General features: G+C 40.3%; 1 protein-coding gene across 2 annotated transcripts in view; it reads left to right on the top strand.

Moving 5' to 3' along the window:
• LOC126419914 (uncharacterized) overlaps positions 1–21,826 on the top strand; it is a 257,958-nt gene that overhangs the window by 163,407 nt on the left and 72,725 nt on the right. For both annotated transcript variants that reach the window (XM_050087192.1, XM_050087193.1), the window contains exons 14-16: positions 460–555; positions 662–872; positions 13,284–13,470. In XM_050087192.1, the coding sequence (XP_049943149.1) occupies positions 460–555; positions 662–872; positions 13,284–13,470 (494 nt within the window). The remainder of the gene's footprint in view (positions 1–459; positions 556–661; positions 873–13,283; positions 13,471–21,826) is intronic.

Below are 21,826 nucleotides of genomic sequence, written 5' to 3'. Positions count from 1 at the left end.
GTTGGACTATTTCATTAAACGGGATACACATTTAGACTAACAAAGTACATCATTCTTTAGATCTGTCATGTACAATAGTGACATGCATTTTAAATAGACATCCACATTGCTTTAAAGTCTGTGCATTGTGATTTGTACAGAACTGCTGTGGACATAAGATGGTGACACAGCACTAAAGGCACTGAATTTGCGTTTGGTTGTTGTGAGGTCAAAATCCCTGTTAATTCATGCAGATTTCAATTTTTTATTGTTTCCCAAAATTTATTAAGGAAATATTAGGATCCCCATAGCTCGTATCTTTCCTCATCCTAGTCATATCTGAACTTGTGCTCTAGCACTAATGACTTCATTGCCAACACAATGCTAAGCCTTTTCTTATTTTACCCTTAAAAGGTATAAATGCAAAAATTGAAGCTTTCATCCTATATCATTTATATGATTTTCCTGCGATCGCTCTAGGCTGTTCCTGGGGTGGTGGCATATTATGATGCAAAAGACATTCCAGGAAAGAACAGCTTTTACCCAAAATCTTTCTTCAGTTTTACTGAGGAGGAGGTAAGGCAAAGAAAAATCATTAAAATACAGCATGCAGTAGTTTCTGTTACAAACCAATTAGTTCTCTGTGTCACATATTAATTAAATATTTTTTCTGTCTTAATAGATATTTTGCTCTGGAAATGTAAAGTACAATGGACAACCAGTAGGAATGATTGTGGCAGAGTCACATGATATTGCTGTTGAAGCTGCCAAATTGGTGAAAATAAATTATGATGTTGTTAACAAACCCATTCTTCACTTAAGAGATGCGCTTAAATCTGGAGAAAAGAGCAGGGTTATGGTGATTGGTGAAACTAAGCCAACTGATCCTGAAAGTAAGTATTTAATTAAATGTGCATCTTTCTTATAACAGTGTGACAGCCTTTAGAATTATACATCTACTTCATGCAGTATTACTTCACCCAAAGTCAGTAATTGCCTTATATGATTTGCAATAATCTATGACATTTGCATGCCATCCTTCTGTAACACATCACAACATCTAGCAACATTTCTCTCCCATCTCTTTACTCACTTCTCTCCTTTGCTTCATTTGTTTGTATTCAGAAGTTGTTGCTATTGTGGCATGAGGCAAATCCATTTTCATACATATCATCTGCCTGCTGTGACAGTCAGGCTAGCACCAAGTAGACAATATGACAACCAGTGCACAAAGAATCACAGACCTTGTGTAACATTGAGCAGTAGTATTTCTCAAACTCGCCTCTTTGCAACATGTGGTGTTTTTCCCAAAAAGCCACATGGAATTCTTCTCAGTGGCACATCCTGTAGACATGTCTATCAATTTGCACACTAGGACATGCTCTCCCAAATTTTGTTAGTGACTATAAAAGGAGTTTGTTCATGTGATAGAAATTACAGCATTTGCCACAAAAAAAAGGGGGGGGGGGAGACAGAGACAGCTTGCCAGGGACTGAGAATTATATGTACTGAACATCCAATTATTGGAGTCCACTGACCTGAACCATTGGTGCAAATTGCATTCCAAACCTTGTATCAGCTGGCAAAGAGGTGACATGGTGTCACATGTGCATCCTCGTACTAAGTAGACCCCTCTAAGAATGCACTGGACCATGATGATATTAGAAGTTTACAGACTAGGAATAATTAATAACTGAGTGATCTGATGCACATGATCCACTGGACAGTATTTTCCTGTGAACAATTTTTAGTATTTTGTGTGTTAAGGTGAATTAACTACATTGATCCTGAAAGCAAAGAGATCAGTTACTATAGACATTGCAAGAAGCCACTGTATGACACATGTAGTCTGGAGCATTATTAAAGATTGGGACTTAGCTGTTCCATGCCATTGTTGATTTCAGAACTGATGGGTTTTTCAATTTACGTTTCACTCCCTTTGTGGCAACAAACATTTACTTGTTCAAAGTTAGACATGAATTATTATTGACAGCATCAAAGACATCACTGTACTTTGTCAGTCAGATTCTTTCTTTTAAATGAATAACCTTTTTCCGTGATATGTAGTAACTTGTTGCAAGTGATATATGCACTAGGCGATTCTGTCCTGTCCATTCCCTTGCAACATTTATTTCAGGCAGATTAGTTGCTGGAACGCATTTCTGTTTCCACAATGGTGATCCCATTTGAACTGCACAACAGATGCCTTAAGAACTTAGCATCCTAGTAGGCCAAACTGAGAATGAGTCTGAAGCTGGCCAACCTCTTCCTTTGTGTTCGGACCTGGCTTGCAGCCAGAACACTCCCCCTCCCATGGCACTCCAAAATAACAGGACTAACAGCAATTTTGCATTCCACAGCCAGTATGGGCTTTGCACAAAACAGTATTGTCACTGCCCACACATTTACTTCCCCCATCTGGCCAGTTCACACCGTGTTCCATGTGATGCCTTCAATTCTTAGGACCCCGGCTGTGTTTGCCTCTGCAGAAGCAATTTTTTCAGGCTCTTTGGTAACTAACAAATCTACACAGTTTGCTGTGATGCTCTCATGGCTGGATCCTACAATCACTGCAGAAGTGTACATCATCATCACCATCCTACTCAAATCAAGAAAATTCAATGCACTCAAAGACTGACTGGTAGGCTGGTTGACCTTGTGAGGGATCCAATGCACATGGTCATTATTTCCCAACAGGTGAATGCACCAATATGCAACCATGAGTGCTCCTACACCATATGCACAATCTGACTGAATCTACAACAATACCAGATAATCTGATACTCGCAGATTGGCTTGGGTGCCTGCCTGCTGTTGTCCATACAGCACTGGCCGCCCATAACTACATAAATGTCAATGTGGCAGTCATCATTGTGGTGCAGGGTGTTTGAATCATTCGACACCCATGCTGTGTCACCACAACTCACTGCCATCTTCCCCTTCCACAAAGCTGTTCCCACCTGCATCCAGTGTCAGTTTCCTCACCCTTTACTGCCTCTAATTCCCCCCAGACATGGCACAGCTCATGAACTGCATGATTGTGGAGATGAACAAACCCACTAGCATTCTGGTGTGCATGCACCAATTCAAATCCGCACCGTGCCTGACACCACATGGTGATGTCCATGGCTGGCATGTACTCACCTGGCATTATGTGGCATCCTCCCCTCACCCTGTCTGTAGCCTCCAGCATGCTCACCTGTCCAGACATGCCCCCCACCCTCCAACTAGTAGCAAACAAGTTCGACCCAGGTGCAAGTGACATCTGCAGGTATCACTAGCTCTTCAGCATCAACACTGCCATGTATCACCCACACTGCCCATGCAACCCAAACTCCTACAGCAGCCTGGCTGTTCCACAGTGTCATAGTGCCTGTTTATGTGCAATCATTATACACCTCTCTCCTCAACACTTTACCTCCTGGACACTGGATCAGACCCCTCCATCTACCCTTGCTGGTTATTGACTGTTGCTGGCCGTTTTCCACCTCTCCCCTATTTATCACAACAGCAAATGGTTCACCAGTTGCCGCTTACTGTTCTGACACCTGTTCCATTGACCTTGGCCAACATTACAGACTCCCTTCACCCACTACAGTTGTCTCCTTGAAGTGGCGAACCACTGTGTCGTTGACAGCACTTCTCTCCACTCCATACCTGTGACTCCCACACCACCACTAGTTTTGCCATTAGGAAATTATTCTATTCTGGTCCCTTTGTCAGCCTCCTCTCGAAATTTCCAGTCTTCACCCACCCTTACAGTGCCTGCCGTGAGGTATGACACAGTGTACTTCACCACATGCAATGACACCAGTCCCCAGTTTTCTGCAACCCCTGCCATCTCCCACCTGTCAAATGCTGGAGTCATAGGCTGAAGTCTAAGCAGCCATTGCTACTGGGTTGTTACACCTCTCAAAAAGCCCCTGGACTTCCACCTTGCACCTCATTCACAGAAGAACGAGACTTGATACCCATGCAGCGGCTTCTGCATGCTCAACATTAGAAGAGTTCTTGAGTGTTATCCAGTCCTACTATTACACAGCTACAGTGAAAACCCTAAAATTTTGTATTTGTGGGTGTCCACAGCCTCCAGATGTTTAATAAATGTAAACATGATCTGTAGTTGGCTGTAATGTGATTTTTATTTAATTTAATCATGTTACAGCCTACTACAGGCCGCGTTTATGTTTATTAAGCAGTGACAACCTATTGGGTTCAACTGTTTTCAGCAAATTAGACAGCAAAATAGCTTTTAGACAAATTATGGTAGCCCTATGAGATGTGGAAAAGATGGCAACAATCATGCCTTTCGATGTATTCAAAAGTGTCTTTATGCCATTTAGGCTTTGCAGTACAACCCATACCTGACAGCATTTCCTCAATGACATCCTACTAGGTGCCTCAGGCTGCTTTACATACTTGGATGGTGTTCTCAGTTACTTGTTCAACCCAGCAGAGCACCTTTGCTACCTCTGAGAGGATTTCTCCCACCTCCAGAGTGGTAACCATCACGGAAAAGTGATTTTTGATGTCCCAGAGACTGACTTCTTGCAGCATAGGATATCTCCTACTGGCTCCCACCCACCACACAAGAAGACTCACACTATCACTAAATTCCTGCAAAACTTTTGAAGAATGCTGCAGATTCCTCTCAATAGTGAATTTTTACAGGCACCACTAAAGAATGTGGCTAATGTCCAGGCACTGCTCAATAATACCCTTCAGAGCAACCACAGCAAAGGCAAGAGGCCTGTTCCCTGGACAGCCCAAATGACAGAGCTCACAAAAAAATGTTTTTCTGATGCCTCCCTGTTAGCACACTGCCTCCCATCTGCTCCCCTGGTGAGCACAGCATATGCAAGCCAGTCCATCATTGGTACTGTCCTACAGTAATGTGTCAAAGGTGCTTGGTAGCTTCTCCTTGAAGCTGTCAGAACTGAAACAGTGGTGGGCCACATAAAACCAAAATCTTCTTGCCATATACGAGGCAATAAAGTATTTCTACCTCTCCGTTGGAGGATGCCCCTTTACATTGTTCACTGACCACCAACCAGCCACCTCAGGTTTCTGCCAAAAAGAAAGCAGCCAAATTTCTCCTCAGTAGTTCTGATAACAAGAATGCATTTCACAATTCATGGCCAACATGACAATATTGTTGCTGACTATCTTAGTCGCTCCTCCACCATTACAGCTCCCATTGATTAGACCCCCCTGGGAGCACCCAGGCAGCTGACCCAAATTATAAAAACTGCAGACTGATCCCAACGCCAGACTCAGCCTTCAACCATATACTATCCCAGGTATGGTGTAGACTTGGTGTGATTTATGCATGAGTTCTGACTGTCCAGATGACGGCCCTAAGGAATGAATATGCCCCTACCTACCCCCCAACTTATGCTGCCTGGCTTTTTGATTGTCTCCACAGTTTGTCTCACCCTGGTGCTCAGGAATCCATGAGTCTTGTGCAAGAATGTTTTGTATGGCCTGGCATACAATGAGATCGTACCGTCTGGCCATGCTCTTGCCTCCCTTGTCAGCATGTCAAAAATAGGCTGCCACACCCACACTCCAGTCACCTCTTTCCATCTGGTTGACCATAGTTTCTCCCATGTTGATATTGACCTTGTTAGACCCATACCATCATCAAATGGCCACATGTATATACTCACTGGCACCAGTAGGTTCACACAGTGACTGGAGGAGGCTGCACCACTGCCCAACACCATGGCGGATACGGTGGCTATGACTGTCACAAGCAATTGTATATAACATTTTGGCTACCACTGCCACATAACAGGAGACCACAGCTGACAGTTCACATCATGCCTGTTTAAAAGATTAGCCACAACTAGCAGCACACTCATTCATTTCACACCAGTTACTACCCTGCCGCAAATGGCATGGTGGAGTTTCCACAGAACATTGAAAGTTGCCCTCACATGCCATAATACAACCTGCTAGTTCTCATAGGTTTGCATGTGGCCCAAAAAGCCAACTTGGTTGCATCGGAACCGTGAATTTACTTTCAAAACCTTTCCTTAAGAATTTACTTTATTTACTAGTGATTCATTAACACATTTGATCACATTATATGAGCTTGGAAGTAGTTGCCAGTGGGTAACTGATGAAAACAAATTAAATTTCTTTCAACAAATGGAAATTTTATTCCTAGAACCCCCTTTTTTTAGAAATAGATTTAAAATTATAATCAGAAAGCACCCTCTAAATATCAAGTTACAATTTATTCAGAGGCAGTATAACATTTTGGCTACCACTGCCACATAACAGGAGACCACAGCTGACAGTTCACATCATGCCTGTTTAAAAGATTAGCCACAACTAGCAGCACACTCATTCATTTCACACCAGTTACTACCCTGCCGCAAATGGCATGGTGGAGTTTCCACAGAACATTGAAAGTTGCCCTCACATACCATAATACAACCTGCTAGTTCTCATAGGTTTGCATGTGGCCCAAAAAGCCAACTTGGTTGCATCTGAACCGTGAATTTACTTTCAAAACCTTTCCTTAAGAATTTACTTTATTTACTAGTGATTCATTAACACATTTGATCACATTATATGAGCTTGGAAGTAGTTGCCAGTGGGTAACTGATGAAGACAAATTAAATTTCTTTCAACAAATGGAAATTTTATTCCTAGAACCCCCTTTTTTTAGAAATAGATTTAAAATTATAATCAGAAAGCACCCTCTAAATATCAAGTTACAATTTATTCAGAGGCAGAAAGAACAAATTTTTGACAGTATGAGCTTTTGGGCTGAGAAACTTGCCACTCCCTTTTGACACGGCCGTAGTCACGACGGTTCACAACAACCTCTGAAAGACTACACTGGTGGAAATCTGCAACACACCAGATTACTTTAAACTAAAAATTTTAACAACGCACGTAAGCACATAAACTATGCACCCCATAGGAGGGATGGAAATGGTACAAAACACTAACATTAGAAGATTGACTTGCTGCCAAAGGTGCAATTTGATTTTAAAAAACTCTTACAGTGGAAGGGTGGCAACTTTATATACTAAAATGACCATTTAAATAAAAACCTAGGAAATGCAGTCTTACATAGAATGTACAAGGTTGGCCAAACATGCTCTACATTACACACATACTGTCTTTCAAGGTGATATGCAAGATAAATACATATTTCAGGAAATCGGCCGTTACACTTCAAGCAATAAATTCGTTAACACCAAATCCAACAAACATGACAGAGGCAGCTATTAATGTATGGCAGGCTGACAGACAGACAAACAGACACTAACTGCCTAATTAATGCGGACGAGAGACAGACGAGCAAGCTGGGGATGAGAGACTGACCAAGAAAACACGTAGAATTTAACAAGTAAATGAAACAACATATCACGAATCACTTAACTTATAATAAACTGCGATGTCTGGTGAAGACCTAGCACAGCACCCACAAAACGCTCTCCCACACCGTCCGCTGCCAACCCCTTCAACGGACACAGGAAGGCACGCCGATCTCCCGTCTCACGGCGTCGCAGCTCGCACCGGCCAGACTGATGTCGTGCGTTGACTCCTGTTGCTCTCATGTCAGCCACAAAGCCATTACCCCTCGCTATACAGCGTGGCCCACTGTACTGACGTGGCGACCTCACATGCGCTGATGCTCAAGATGGACAAGTCATCTTGTGTCTCAGTGCGCGACCGACTAACCGATCGATCCAACCACCAATGACCATTGTCTGAACAAACTTGAGCATACTGGTGGGCTAACACATACTAGCACTCCAGACGACAGACAGACACTGACTGCCCCACACTGACCCGGCTGACCAACTGACCAGACTCTCCGCCTAGCGAGCCCATAGCACCCCTTAAATGCATGTGAACAGGCTACCTTTCCCCTTTCCCACCAGAGGGGGACACCAAAGCTATGATTGCCACAGCGGCACCACCGCCAGAAATGGAGGGTGACTGCTTCACAATAGGCGCTGCGGTGCACTCTTCAAAACAGCAAATTTACCACGGCTCAGCATCTACCACTGAAAGCATGTGTGGACAACCGCTCATCATCTTAGGAGATGGTATCAAGTGCCAGCCAATGCCAACCACCAATCAAGTTCCAGCCTTCACTGAACAGCTCCACAACTGTATGGCATGCTCTGAGTGGATGCCCATCATCCACTCCTCCACCCACAGTCTTCCAGTCTATACCTGGTGCTCAAGAGAGGAAACAAGATTTTTCCACCTGCCTCCATGGTAATCCCACCACAGTCTCCATAACCATCTAAAGCTGGCATATACGAAGGACCTTCCCAGCCTGTGCACACCATCCACTGTTGAAATCAAGCTGCCATTGGATGCTATAAGCAATACCCTGGCTGCCACCACCACCCCAGCAACCAATATGAGAGACTCCAAGAGGGGACTATGTTGCCATCACTATCATCACCTACACTGGCAGAGTTGCTCATGACACCTGCTGCTGCCTCAACCATGCAGTACTTGCCCATGCTGCCATGGCAGCACGTGACTCATGCTTCCACCAGCAAGTCATAACAACCTGTGGCACCATCAGGTGGCAGCCTGCAGTATACCACCTGTGTGGGACTCACGTTGTGTCACCCAACTGGTATGACTTGCCTGGGTGCCAGCAGGCTGCCACACCCTCTGCAGCCTGTGTCCAGTCCCACCAGCTGGCTGTGACATCTCGACAGCCCCCTTCCTGACTGGTGGTGCAGCACATGACCACCCCCAGGCACACTGCCAGGTGATCATCCAGAGGCATAGAGTACCACTTGCATCCATCATTGCTCACCTCAGAGTGCTGAATGATGCTGGCTTTGATCACCATGTCCATCAACCAACAACTCATCTCCCACAAGGTGCGAATTCTGTAGTGACACACAAATCTGTTTTTTCATGCACCACCCATCAGCTGTGACACAGGCTAGCATCGAGCAGATGACATGTCAACCTGCACATAGAGAATGGGTGACAGTGATTAGCATCAAGTAGTAGTATATCTCATGGTCATTTCTTTACAAAGCTTGGAATTTTTCCCAAAAGTCACGCAGCAGCAGGAATTCACTTTGCAGCACTTCCTGTGTGGATGACTAGTAACATGCATGATTGGACATGTTTTAATGGCTTTCCATGTGATTAGTTTAGGTTCAAGCCAGAAGACAATGAGTGGGTAAGTTGGCTTAATAATGCATACCAATGTAGCAGCATACAGCATTTGCATGTGGAAAGCTGCTGTAGATAAACAAAGGGCTGTAAATGGTTTAATGTGTGCAAAAAAAAAAAAAAAAAAAAAAAAAATGTTCATCAAGGGCTAAGGATTACGTGCATGAAGCTTCCAATCATCAAAGTCTGCAGAACTGAACTGTTGGCACAAATTGCTTTCTAAACCTTGTATCAGTTGGCAAAGAAGTGACATGGTACAACCTGTGCACCCACTGCATTAAATAGGCCCTCTATGAATGCAGTGGACAATGACAAAATCAGAAATTTATGGATTAGGAATTTGATGCACTGGATCCACTGAACAATACTATTCTGCAAACAATTTTAGCATTTTTTGTGTTAAGGTGAATTAACTACATTGATCCTGAAAAAAAAAGAGATCAGTCACTGTAGACATTGCAAGAAACTATTTTCTGATCTGTGTAGTCTGCAGCATTATTAATAGTTTTAATTTTATTATGAGACTTAGCTGTTCCACTACAGTGTTGATTTTTGGCCTTGGGATTTTTAAGTTATGTTTTGCTACCTATATGGTTCCAAATATTTGCTTATTCAAAATTAGATGTAAGTTATTATTGTCAGCATCAAAAACACCACTGTAATTTGTCAACCAGATTCTTTTTTTTTTTAACCCTTAAGTGGGCACACCATTCTTTTATAACACAAGTGTGTACTTTGTACTCATGTCAAGAATTACTTTCTTAATTTTACCAAGGTAAACATGTTTGAACAATACCATAATTTAAGTTCAGTTTAATGACTGCCCACGGTAGCTGAGTGGTCAGCGCGACAGACTATCAATCCTAAGGGCCCAGGTTCAATTTCCGGCTGGATCAGAGATTTTCTCCGCTCAGGGACTGGGTGTTGTGTCATTCTAATCATCGCCATTTCATCCCCACCAATGCGCAGGTCGCCAAAGTGGCGTCAAATCGAAAGACTTGCCCCTGGCGAACGGTCTACCCGATGGGAGGCCCTAGTCACACGACATTATTATACTATTAGTATAGTTCAGTTTAATTAAACAATGATAAAATAAACTTACATTATATCAGTATATTGTCATGTAGAAGTGTTACCGTCCAGTAATGACACAATCACACCATCAAACAGCACAGTTGTTTCAGATACCAGCCAACTGCCTAACTGATTTCCTAATTATTTCAGAGACAACTGCTTCATTGTGGGTTTGTGCTGAAGCTCAGAATCTTGGTCATGTTCTTGCAGCAATCATGATTTCTTTCTCACTTAGTCACAGCTTATTTCATATCGTTGCTGCTCTCTTGTACATATGACAATAACCTTATCACAGTATTAGCTGAAGCAATAATGAAGGAATAGGTGTGGGCTTGCAATTGAAAAACAACAATGGGGCAATTCAAGACAATGTTATTAGAGGCTAGTGCACTTTATACACAGGTGTGGCCAATAGAGTATTAATTGAGTGATACGTAGTAAGTTTTTACATGTAACATATGCTCTGTGCCTGTGCATTCTTTGTAACATATATTTGGAGCAGATAAATTGGTGGAACGTACTGCTATTCCTACACTAGTATCTGTATAGTCCAATTTATAACTGTTTACATTAGCTGCTGCCACGTGAGGTAGCCATGCAGCTGGAGGCATCTTGCCACGGTTCACGTGGCTCCCCCCATCGGAGATTCAAGTCCTCCCTCGGACATAGGTGTGTGTGTTGTCCTTAGTGTAAATTAGTTTGAGTTAGATTAAGTAGTGTGTAAGCCTAGGGACCAATACCCTCAGCAGTTTGGTCCCATAGGAACTTACCACCACCATTAGCTACTAAAATCTGTGGAGTGTAAATTTATGCTGAACTCCTAGTTATTTCTCTTTATACAAGTAGGTTCCTCTTGAAAAATAGTTTTGTCATTGTCTCTTCACACTGCACTTCTATGTAATTGGCTGCAAAGACAACATTTTTAAATAACAAGATTTAGCTGAAAGAGTTAAAAGTTGCATTTATCTTTTGGCAGACCCATCTCTCTCTTTCCTTTTCCCTTCTTCCCTCTCTCATTCTCTCATTTCCAAGTTGTTGTTCATTATTGATGAAAGTAGTACATAACCAATAGTCATGCCTGTGAAAATTATGGCATGTGTGAAAGTCTCACTCTGTGTGCATGTATAAGTTGGCTCATAGCAGCTGTCACATTTTCCATCAAAATAAATAGAAATGGTACTTACAGAACAACATTCTGTAATGTGCTGATTCTGTATTTAAATGCCTGCTTCTAATTATTTTATCATACCATAGTAAAAGAAACTGCAAAGTTGTATGTACTATCTCAGTTTGAGACATTCAGCATAATTTGAAAGTCTATGTTTGTGTATGCACCCAGGTCTGTGTGTGTTTGATTTATCCACAATTTTGCCAAATCACAACATTAAAATTTTAGTAGTGCAAATAGGAAAAAAATACCTTTAGTCTTACAGAAAGTACTGCTGTCCTTACCCCTAGATTGATCTCAACATGATAATGCTTTATTGTGCATTTTCCTATTGGGGGATAGCCATTATTTCCTGCCTTCATTCTCTTAATGGACTCATAAGACAAATACAGTGAAAGTGGCAGTGGTTTACATCTTAATGTGGATTCTGAACCATGATGCCACTTCGAATTTTTCAAAATGCAAAAATTATTGCCTTTGGCAAAAGAAGGAAGAATAAGTAATCAAAACAATATGGGACCAAATTGGGATTAACATGTATCCATTTAGCCACATACATCCATAAAAACAGAAAAACATTAGTTTCTCTAAATGTTCAGTAGCAACAGTTATGGCATGGGAAGGGATGAAAAGTTGTACAAGTTGTTTAGTGTTGTTTCTGCACACTTTCTAGGACACATTACCATTAGACTTTCTTTCTCATCTGCAAATACAACAAGTATAAGGTGACTTCATTTTGGTAATTATTTTTCTGTTTTTGCCAATAACTTGTAAAACTATAACTTCATTGCTGATAACATATTCTCATTTTTATTAATTTTCTTTTCCTATTTAAAGGAAGTGTTTTCTTTCTGTTAATCTGCAATACTTTTACATGTTTTTATGAACAATTGATTTTCTTTTCTCCTCATGATAAACCACATTTTGTAAGTATCTTGCCACTCAAAGTTTGTAAACTGTATGAATTAGAAGAGGTTTCCTGTATTTACTAATTATGTTTGGTGCTGCTCAGCACATGCATCATGAAAATAATAATGGCATGGTTTCTAATATAAGATTGTATCATTATAAATATCAGTGCAATGTAATGTGACCAAATAAGCATGCAAAATATTGCTTCATACTTCATTAGTTGTAAAGCAACATTTATTAATCTGAAGTTGAAGATTGGACCTAGGGAAGTAAAGGAACTCAGGGAGTACAAAGAACATCCTATCCATAGCAAACACAAAGGTTTTTCTGAATTAACTACACAGGAATAGATTAGAACCCTCCAAAACAGTGAGCAGAATTTTACGTAGTATTCATCATAATTTTAATTTGAATCATGGTTTGTGTCAATAAAGAAATGGATGTAAAGAAATGATTGTGAAGTTTTTGACTGACGTATTTAACAGTGATCAGGGGCAGTATTATGTCTTAACCCTAGAAATTCTCGTCCATGCCAGTTACTAATAATGGACCATGGATGTATTGATGATGTTTTTATATAAAAGAAAGTTGTGTATTAAATGAAAACTGTCAACATTTTTAAATTTGAAGTAGTGATGGCAAGTTGTATCTTGATTATTTCCAGTGTCATGAGAGTTTCTAAATAATTTTACAGTTATATTAGCTGCTAAATGAAACAGTCTTCTTCACTGAAAATTCAAAAACATACCATCAGTCAATTATGCTGAGAAACCATCATAAATCACTGCACAAGAGGAATTTTGATTGATGTGTGTGTGTGTGTGTGTGTGTGTGTGTGTGTGTGTGTGTCTTTGTATGAGAGAGAGAGGAGGGGGTGAAGGAGGGAGGGAGGAAGGATAGTTTAATGGTTTTAAAGTGGGTTCCTATAATTTTATTTTGTATTTATTTGAATAAAGAATTATTATTTCAGAAAGAAAAAAGACAAAACATGTCATTAAAGGCAGCTTTGACATTGGCACTCAGTATCACTACACAATGGAAACACAATGTGCTGTGTGCATTCCAATAGAAGATGGTATGGATGTTTATCCTGCTACACAGTGGATGGATGAGACTCAGATAGCAATATCAGAAGTTCTTAAAATGCCAGAAAACAGGTAATATTTTGCATGCAGCTAAAGCTTTATATTGCTTCTTACAGTATTGAAATTTCCACAGAAATAATATCATTTCACTACATTTTTCTTTTTTAATTTTGATTTTTATCTGTGGTAGTTAATTACACTTCACATAAGCTATTCTTGTACTGTATGTAGAGTACATACTGTGGTGATTATATGTGACAAATTGAAATGATGTGGCAGATGTACTCTCAGACCTCAGTACCTGCCCTTTGCTAGCAGTTCACTAGCAATTACTCTTCCTGAATATTTGTATTGGGCAAACTCTTAGACCAAAACTATCAAAGAAGTCTTAAGGCCATAAATAAATGCTAAAGTCAAAAAGAAGTCTAGTTCAGAATTGGAAGTCCAAAATCACCTGTACTGTAAAATTGTCCAGTTTCTTTAAAGTAGAAATGCTTTTGAACAATATTAGATAAGAAACTAATAAGTCTCCAGAAAACATCTCTGTAAGAAATGAAGATGCATTGAAATCATTGATCATAGAATTCAGTCATAAATTCCTCACAACAGTTGCAATTTTTGTACTCACTAGTGAACAACCAAATACAATTGTATTACATGTACTTCGGCAGACACAGCATGCACCATCAACACACATTGGTTTCAAACATTCAACTCCTTAGACGTTATATAACTCCACAGATCATTAAAAAGTAGTAATTTTGTTGACTATCAAAGTGTTTCTAGCAGGTTGTTAAAATCTTTTCTTCACTGTAATAGGATTGCCCTTATGCTATCTTTGCAATCAGTCACTTACTTTGGGCATATGACAGACTTAAAAACACTATAGTAACACCCATGTCTAAAAATGGAGACAGAGAAATCATTTTTAGTTATAGAACCACTTCATTCTTTCCAGTCTCTTCAAAAGTTTTCCAGAAAGCCATCAATGACAGAATATCAACTCAATTTCCTGAGCAGAAATTTTTAGCTGCCCCTCACTTTGGTTTTTGTACAGTACTCTCTGCAGGAAATCCATGCAAGATCTCACAAATTAAACCCATGCAGATATAAACAAGAAAAATTACCCTATTGTACATTATGTGATATTGCCAAGGCCTTTGACTACATGCCCACAAAATTCTACTTGGAAAATATCAAAGTGTTGTGGCATTCATTGAATCACTCTTGTAAGGATGGTGTCTTAGCTTCATAACAGAAAGCAGACAGGCACATTGACAGGTTTTGTCACATTAATGGAACTAACCTCAGAATGGATCCCACAAGTATTGGTATTGGGTCCACTTTTGCTGTTAGCCTACTTAAATAGTCTTCTTCTGATTTTAAAGAATAGGTTGCAAACTAGTGTTTGCTGATGATGCAAGTAAACTACTGTGAGTTGAGCTGTGTACAATGTTGGATGGCCATTAGTGTCACTGGCTTGCATTGACATTTTTAGGACATTTAAGAACATCTAAGCCACCTGACTATTGTAGTAAAGTGTGTTCAGGAGACATGCTGCCCTCTTAATAATAATAATAACATATTTGTCAACAACAAAAAATGCAGTATCTATTTAATGGCAGTGAAGGCTGTCCTAATACAAAGAAAATAAATATAATTCCTGATTTTTTGTCTCCTTGGCACAATCACGATGTGTGGAATTTTCTTGGAATTTTCTCATGCTACCGGTGATTATGGAGGACATATGTAATGAGGTACCTCTCTTGCAAAGAGATGCCAAATTTTCTGGACGAGGTGCAAGAAAGATGTTTTCTTGTTCCTAAGAAGGTACTAACATCTTTTCCACTTATAGCACTGTATGATGAGACTGCCAAGAGAGCACTGCAAACTGATGTAAGTGTTTATGGGATAGGGGCAGTACTAGTACAAACTGGAGTAAGTGCTAAAAATGAAATGCATATGCTTACAGAGTACTCTGCAAATCCTAGATGAATCACCCTACAAGCAAGAAAGAGTGCCTGATGGATCCGTCAGGTTGACTGGCGATGACAACACAGCAGTATATGAAATTGGATGCAAAAACAAGGATATTGACTGCCTTTCATGGATACTTTTGGCAGAACATAACATTGAGGATGAAATGTCAGTCTTATCTGCATTAAATGATGTTACTGCTTAATGGAGAGAAGATCCAGTTTTGCTAAAAACCTTAGGAGACTTGAAGGAGGGGAAAATGCCAAAGGACAGTTCCAGTTAATAAACAGAACACTGTAAGAGAGGAACTATTAGCCAATGTGACAGAAAAGGTTGCCTGATATCCCAGTTCATTTAGAACCAGTTATGATGCTCCATCATCTGGCCACTAGGGATTTGTGTAGACAGAATCAGATACACATATCATTAGCTAGATCTCTGTCATCCATTAGATACCATTTAAGCCACTGTAAGAAATGCCAGAAGTGGGAGCACATGTCACAGTCACCCACGGTGCACTGATACTTATTCTGTCTGCAGTAATGTCATTCATCTGGACTGGAATTGACCTCTTGAGAGGGTCCAGAAATCAACAAATGGATTCCGATGTACAATAGCCTGCACTGATTACCTCACCAGTTATGCTATCGCCAAAGCTGTGACTGATGAAGCTCCAAAAACTGCAAGATTTCTTGTACAAGATATCATTTTGAAGCATGGTGGCAGACCATGTGATGGTCTCTGAATGCATAAAAGTTTTGCTGTCGATAGTAGTGTCAAAGGTAATTTCATATTGTAGTGTCAGCAGTAGGATGACAGTTGTCTACCACCCAGATATGAATGGCCTGCCATAACATTTTAATAAGATGTTAGCAGATAAGATCAACAGGGTGTTACAAAAAGGTACGGCCTAACTTTCAAGAAACATTCCTCACACACAAATAAAGAAAAGATGTTATGTGGACATGTGTCCAGAAACGCTTAATTTCCATGTTAGAGCTCATTTTATTACTTCTCTTCAAATCACATTAATCATGGAATGGAAACACACAGCAACAGAATGTACCAGTGTGACTTCAAATACTTTTTTATAGGAAATGTTCAAAATGTCCTCTGTTAGCGAGGATACATGCATCCACCCTCCGTCGCATGGAATCCCTGATGCGCTGATGCAGCCCTGGAGAATGGCATATTGTATCACATGTTCATGTCAAACAGAGATATTGGGGGTACAATACTGCCTATATTAACAATAAAACAAGACATTACAGGCTACACGTCGTTCTTTCCCCTCAATAGTCATGAGGTCAAAATGATGATGGGTATCAAGTACTGGCCAGTGGATTTTTGTACCTGTGTGGAATGTGAGTCTATTGTAAAAGTTACTAAAACACCACATTGGCCCATAAAATGTCCTTTGCCACTTGTCATGACACTGCATACAAAATTGAGGATTATTACCCTTCATTAACAAGACAGATACACAGAGACATCATCCATATCCTCTATATGAAGCCCTGCTATAGTCCTGAGGTGCAAATTGATGATGGGATGTTCAAGGAAACTGAAGACCCACTTGACAATCCTGAACCTTTGATGGTAGGGGCTATCTTCAATGCTCATCAAAATGAAGTGGATATAACAACACAACTACAACATGAGGATTCCACAACACTGCCATACAGAGTACCACAGACAAGACCTAGACGTGGGATGCTGTAGCTTGTGAAACAGATGGTCATTGTTTCTCCAGCAGCAAGAGCACTGCAATGAGCTGTGATGCATGCAGTGTGGAGTTGCAGTTATCATCAGTGGCTAACATGCTGTGGGTGTCTATCCACAAGCTGTGCTGCACACAGTGTGAAGTTCGAGTTATTGTCAATGGCTAACAGGCTGTGGTTCTCTAGTTCAGATACAGTCAACAGGAAATATTTGTTGTTTACCATTTAGTATTTCTAAAAATTTCTAGAAATTTCTTATGGTTGTAATTTTTCTATATTCTGGACTATTTGATGTCTGTATAAATATCAGCACTCTGCATACACGAGGCAGATCTGATTTTTCTGTACACTGCTGTCCATAATAAACACACTTTCAGTGCTAAGCATTATCCCTCATTGACAACCTTGCTTTTGGATTTGAGTCATACACTACATGCAATAATATGGGCTACATTTGTTGGTGTCTAACAGCGCGACAAGTTGAAATAAGTGCAGTACATAGACAGATGCTCAGTTAAGCATTTTTTGCTCTCAGAAGAGCCCTCCATTGTGTTGAATCCAACTGGAGTGTTGGTTAGGTTTCATATTTTCACTCTCTGTTGTCCAAGGGAATAATCTTTTGGGAAAAGGCATCTAAGGTATAAAATATTTATTCAATAGAATGGAGCAGTAAGAATTCATTTTAAGGAAATTGACATGTCTTGTACATGCAGTGTCACACAGAAGAAAAAACTGAAGTAGTGTTATATGCATAAATACATGTGCAAAATACACAGTTTTTGTACGTAGCTGAGATAGGGACACCTTAAATTAGTGTGCCAAAGCATAGCACTACTTAAAATAGGAAAAATCTTGGATCACTAATAAAGCAAGTCTTCTGCTGCAGGTGGTTAACAGCACTGCTAAAAATGATACAGATGAAGGTAACTATTTTCTTTGAAAGTATTTATATATGAAATTAAATATTAAGACAACAGTAGGAGATAAGCAGCAGCTATTTAATATAACTGAGGGAACAGCAGGCGTACTCCCCACCACCAAGTAGTGGCTATCAAGCTAATTTACTAGAATGTATCCGCATCTGTTCATGACACATCAGCAGGTAGCAAGTTGCATATACAGAATTCTGTTCACTTTTGTAGCTTACTTCTTCAGTCAGTCTTGCTAGGATGTGTGCATACTGTGTGTTGACACAGGAGAAGCTGGCAGCAGTTCGTGGAAATTCACCCTGTGAGCGGACAGGTGGCCACTCCTTCAGCTGGGTCTGATGAGGTACATGGGGCAGTGATTTACTAGTTATTGGTAGCTCCAATGCTAGGCACACTATGGGGTCCCTTAGGCAGACAGTGTTCATGGCAGGAAAGGAAGCCATTGTGTGCTCAGTATGTCTGCCAGGGAGGCCCCATCCGAGATGTGGAGGTGACCCTGTCTGCAGCTATCGAGTGTGCAGGGTGCATTCATCTGCATGTTGTGGCTCATGTCAGCACCAATGATGCTTGCTGCATGAGTTCTAAGGCAATCCTCAGTTCTTACAGGTGACTGGTGGGATGTGCTGAAGACTGGTGGCCTTCCACATGAGGTACAAGCAGAGCTCACAATTTGCAACTTTGTCCCAGAGTTGATCGGGGTTCTTTGGTTTGGAGGCAAGTGGAGAGTCTCAACGAAAGGTTTCCTTGACTCTGTGGTGATCTTGGTTGCAGATTTAAAGGCATGTGTTATCGTGTGGGGATTTATAGGCATCCCCTTGATAGGTCAGGTGTTAACTACACAAACAGAGCAGCTAGGAGAGTACTTGTGGAGTGCACCTGAGGGTTTTTTTCGGCTAGGGAGTAGTTTGAGGTGCTCTGATCAACACTCACCTAGTCAGTATGCAGCAAGGAATGTCAAACAGCATTCAGAATAACAACACTTCAACTGACATAATTTTATCAGTAAACTGTTAAAGTGTTTGTAATAAAATTCCTGAATTTACTGACTTCCAGGGAAGCTCTCACACTCAAATTATTCTCAGGACCGAGAACTGGCTGAAATCCAAAGTGTAAATCTCTGAGATATTTAGCATGTCATGGAACACTTATGGGAAAGACAGATAATAGGCTATAGGAGGAGGAGTGTTCACTGCAGCTGGCAAAGATATTGTCTCTAGTGAGTGTGACAGTGAAGTTATTTGGTGATGTATAACAGGTGTAGGTGAAACCAATTTAATTGTTGTATGTTTTTACCAGCCACCCAATTCTGTTGTGATGGTTCTGAAGCCATTCAAAGAAAGTCTAGGATCAATAGCATGTAAATAAGCAGATCATGCAATACTAGTTGGAGGTGATTTTAACCTACCGAATACAGACATGGACGTCTATGGATTCATTGCGGGGGAGGGGGGGGGGGGGGGGGGGGTGAGTACAGACAGATAGTCATGTGAAATACTTTTCAACACATTTTCTGAAAACTGTCTTGAACAGTTAGCTCAGCAACTCACATACAACAGAAATATCTTAAACCTCGTAATTACATATAGACAGGACCGTATCGACAATGTCAGTATAGAAACAGGGATTAGCGATCATGATGTCATTACAGCTACTATGACTATGAATGACTATAAATAAGTCAACAAGGCTAGGAGAGTGTTTCTGCTAGATAGAGTGATAAGCAGTTTTTAGTATCTCCCTTAGTCAGTGAATTGGCATCACCTAGTTCCAGTAAGATGGGTGCAGAGGAATTATGGGCAAAGTTTAAGCAGACTGTAAATTTTGGTCTAGAGAGTTATATGCCCAGTAAGTCGATAATGGATGGAAAAGAGCCACCATGATTTAATAATGGAATTATGAGGATATTGAGGAAGCAGAGGTTGTTGCACTCCTGGTTCAAAAGGGAAAGCACAGATGGTGACAAGCCAAGGTTAGTAGAGATTCAGGCATCTGTGAAAAGATCTATGCATGAGGCATACAACTACCACTGTCACACCTCAGCAAAAGACCTTGCAGAGAATCCAAGGAAATTCTGGTCATATGCAAAATTGTTAAATGGATCAAGGCTACTATTCAATCCCTTGTTGACCAGTCTGGTGCAGCAGTTGAAGATATCAAAACGTAAGTCAAAGTTTTAAATTTCACATTCAAGAAGTCATTCACATAGGAGAATCATACAGACATACCATCAGACCAACTCCTGTATGGATGGCATAGTAATAAACATCCCTGGAACAGAGAAGCAGCTGAAAGATTTGAAAATTAGTCACCAGGTCTGGACAGAATCCCGGTTTGATTTTACAAAGAATACTCTATGATATTCGCTCCTTACCTAGTTTACATTTATTGTAAATCTCTCACCCAGCACAAAGTCCCAAACAACTGGAAAAAGGTGCAGGTGAAGGGTAAAAGAATCGGCCTGCAAAATTACAGACCAATGTCCCTAACTTCTGTTTGCTGCAGAATCCTTGAACATATTCTCATTTTGAATATAATAAACTTTCTTGAGTCTGAGAAGCTTATGTCCTCAGATCACCATAGTTTTAGAGAGCCTCACTCATGTGAAACTCAGCTTGTCCTTTTCTCACTTGATATACTGTGAACTGTGGATGAAGGACAACAGGCAGATTGTATATTTCTAGATTTCTGGAAAGCATTTGACACGGTTCCCCATTGCAGGCTGTCAATGAATGTATGAGCATATGGAATAAGTTCACAGATATCTCAGTGGCTTGAAGTGTGTTGGTAAATCATCAAATGCCATTTTAGAAATGAATCATTTAGTAAGCATCGCACAGTATGACAATATGACATGAAACACCAACTGCACATTTAAAAACATAGCCAGATATCATCACAACTACAGCAAAAATGAACCAAAGAATTTATGAGACATGTGACAGACAACCTTCAAAGAATGTGAACAATACATATGTATACATACATATATAACAACAGTGAAACATTAATACTTTCACACTCTCCTGAAATGTTTTATATATATGATGAAGTAGACCTACATGAACAAGTTCCTTCATGATTAGTAACTTTGTGAATGGTACCCCTTTTGTCAGAATGTCTGCTGCCTGTCCACCAGTTGGTATGTAATTCACTTCAATCTTCCTCTCTCTAACCAGTTTATGAATGTAATGCTACCTTGTCTCTATGTGTTTTGATCTTTCATAAAACTTTGATCCATTAATAAATTTGATAGCACTTTGGTTATAAATTTGTAAAACATGAACTGATGACTCATCAACAGCTCCAATTTCTTTCAGAAGTTAGTCTAACCATACAAGTGATTTGCAAGCTTCACTTGAAGCCACATATTCTGCCTCCATTGAAGAAAGAGCAACACACTGCTGTAATTTACTTTTCCAGACAACTGACCCCCCATGGAACTTGAGCAGGATGCCACTTGTTGATCGTCTAGTGCCTCTGTCCCCACCATGGTTAGCATCACTATAGGTTTCAATACTACAGTCTTTATCCTTCGTAAACTTAATGCCATCTGTAATTGTTGATTTAAGATATCTAAATATTCATTTGAGTAATGCAAAGTGTGCCTGAGTTGGAGAGTCTTGAACTCTTGAGGCAACATTAACAGCATATGATTAAAAGGAGGTGACTCACCTGGTGTCCATCCTGGTTCAAATGGGTAAAGACAATGGTTTTGCATCCATCATATCATATTTCTCCAAACTCCCCTTCACATATGCAAACTGATTTATTTCAATACAGTTGTCAAATCTCTTTATTTAT

Source organism: Schistocerca serialis, chromosome 9 (assembly GCF_023864345.2).
Source record: "Schistocerca serialis cubense isolate TAMUIC-IGC-003099 chromosome 9, iqSchSeri2.2, whole genome shotgun sequence".
In the NCBI taxonomy this organism is placed as follows: Eukaryota; Metazoa; Arthropoda; class Insecta; order Orthoptera; family Acrididae; genus Schistocerca; species Schistocerca serialis.
Note: the sequence above shows the minus strand (reverse complement) of the source record. Positions and strands in the feature narration are given on the sequence as shown.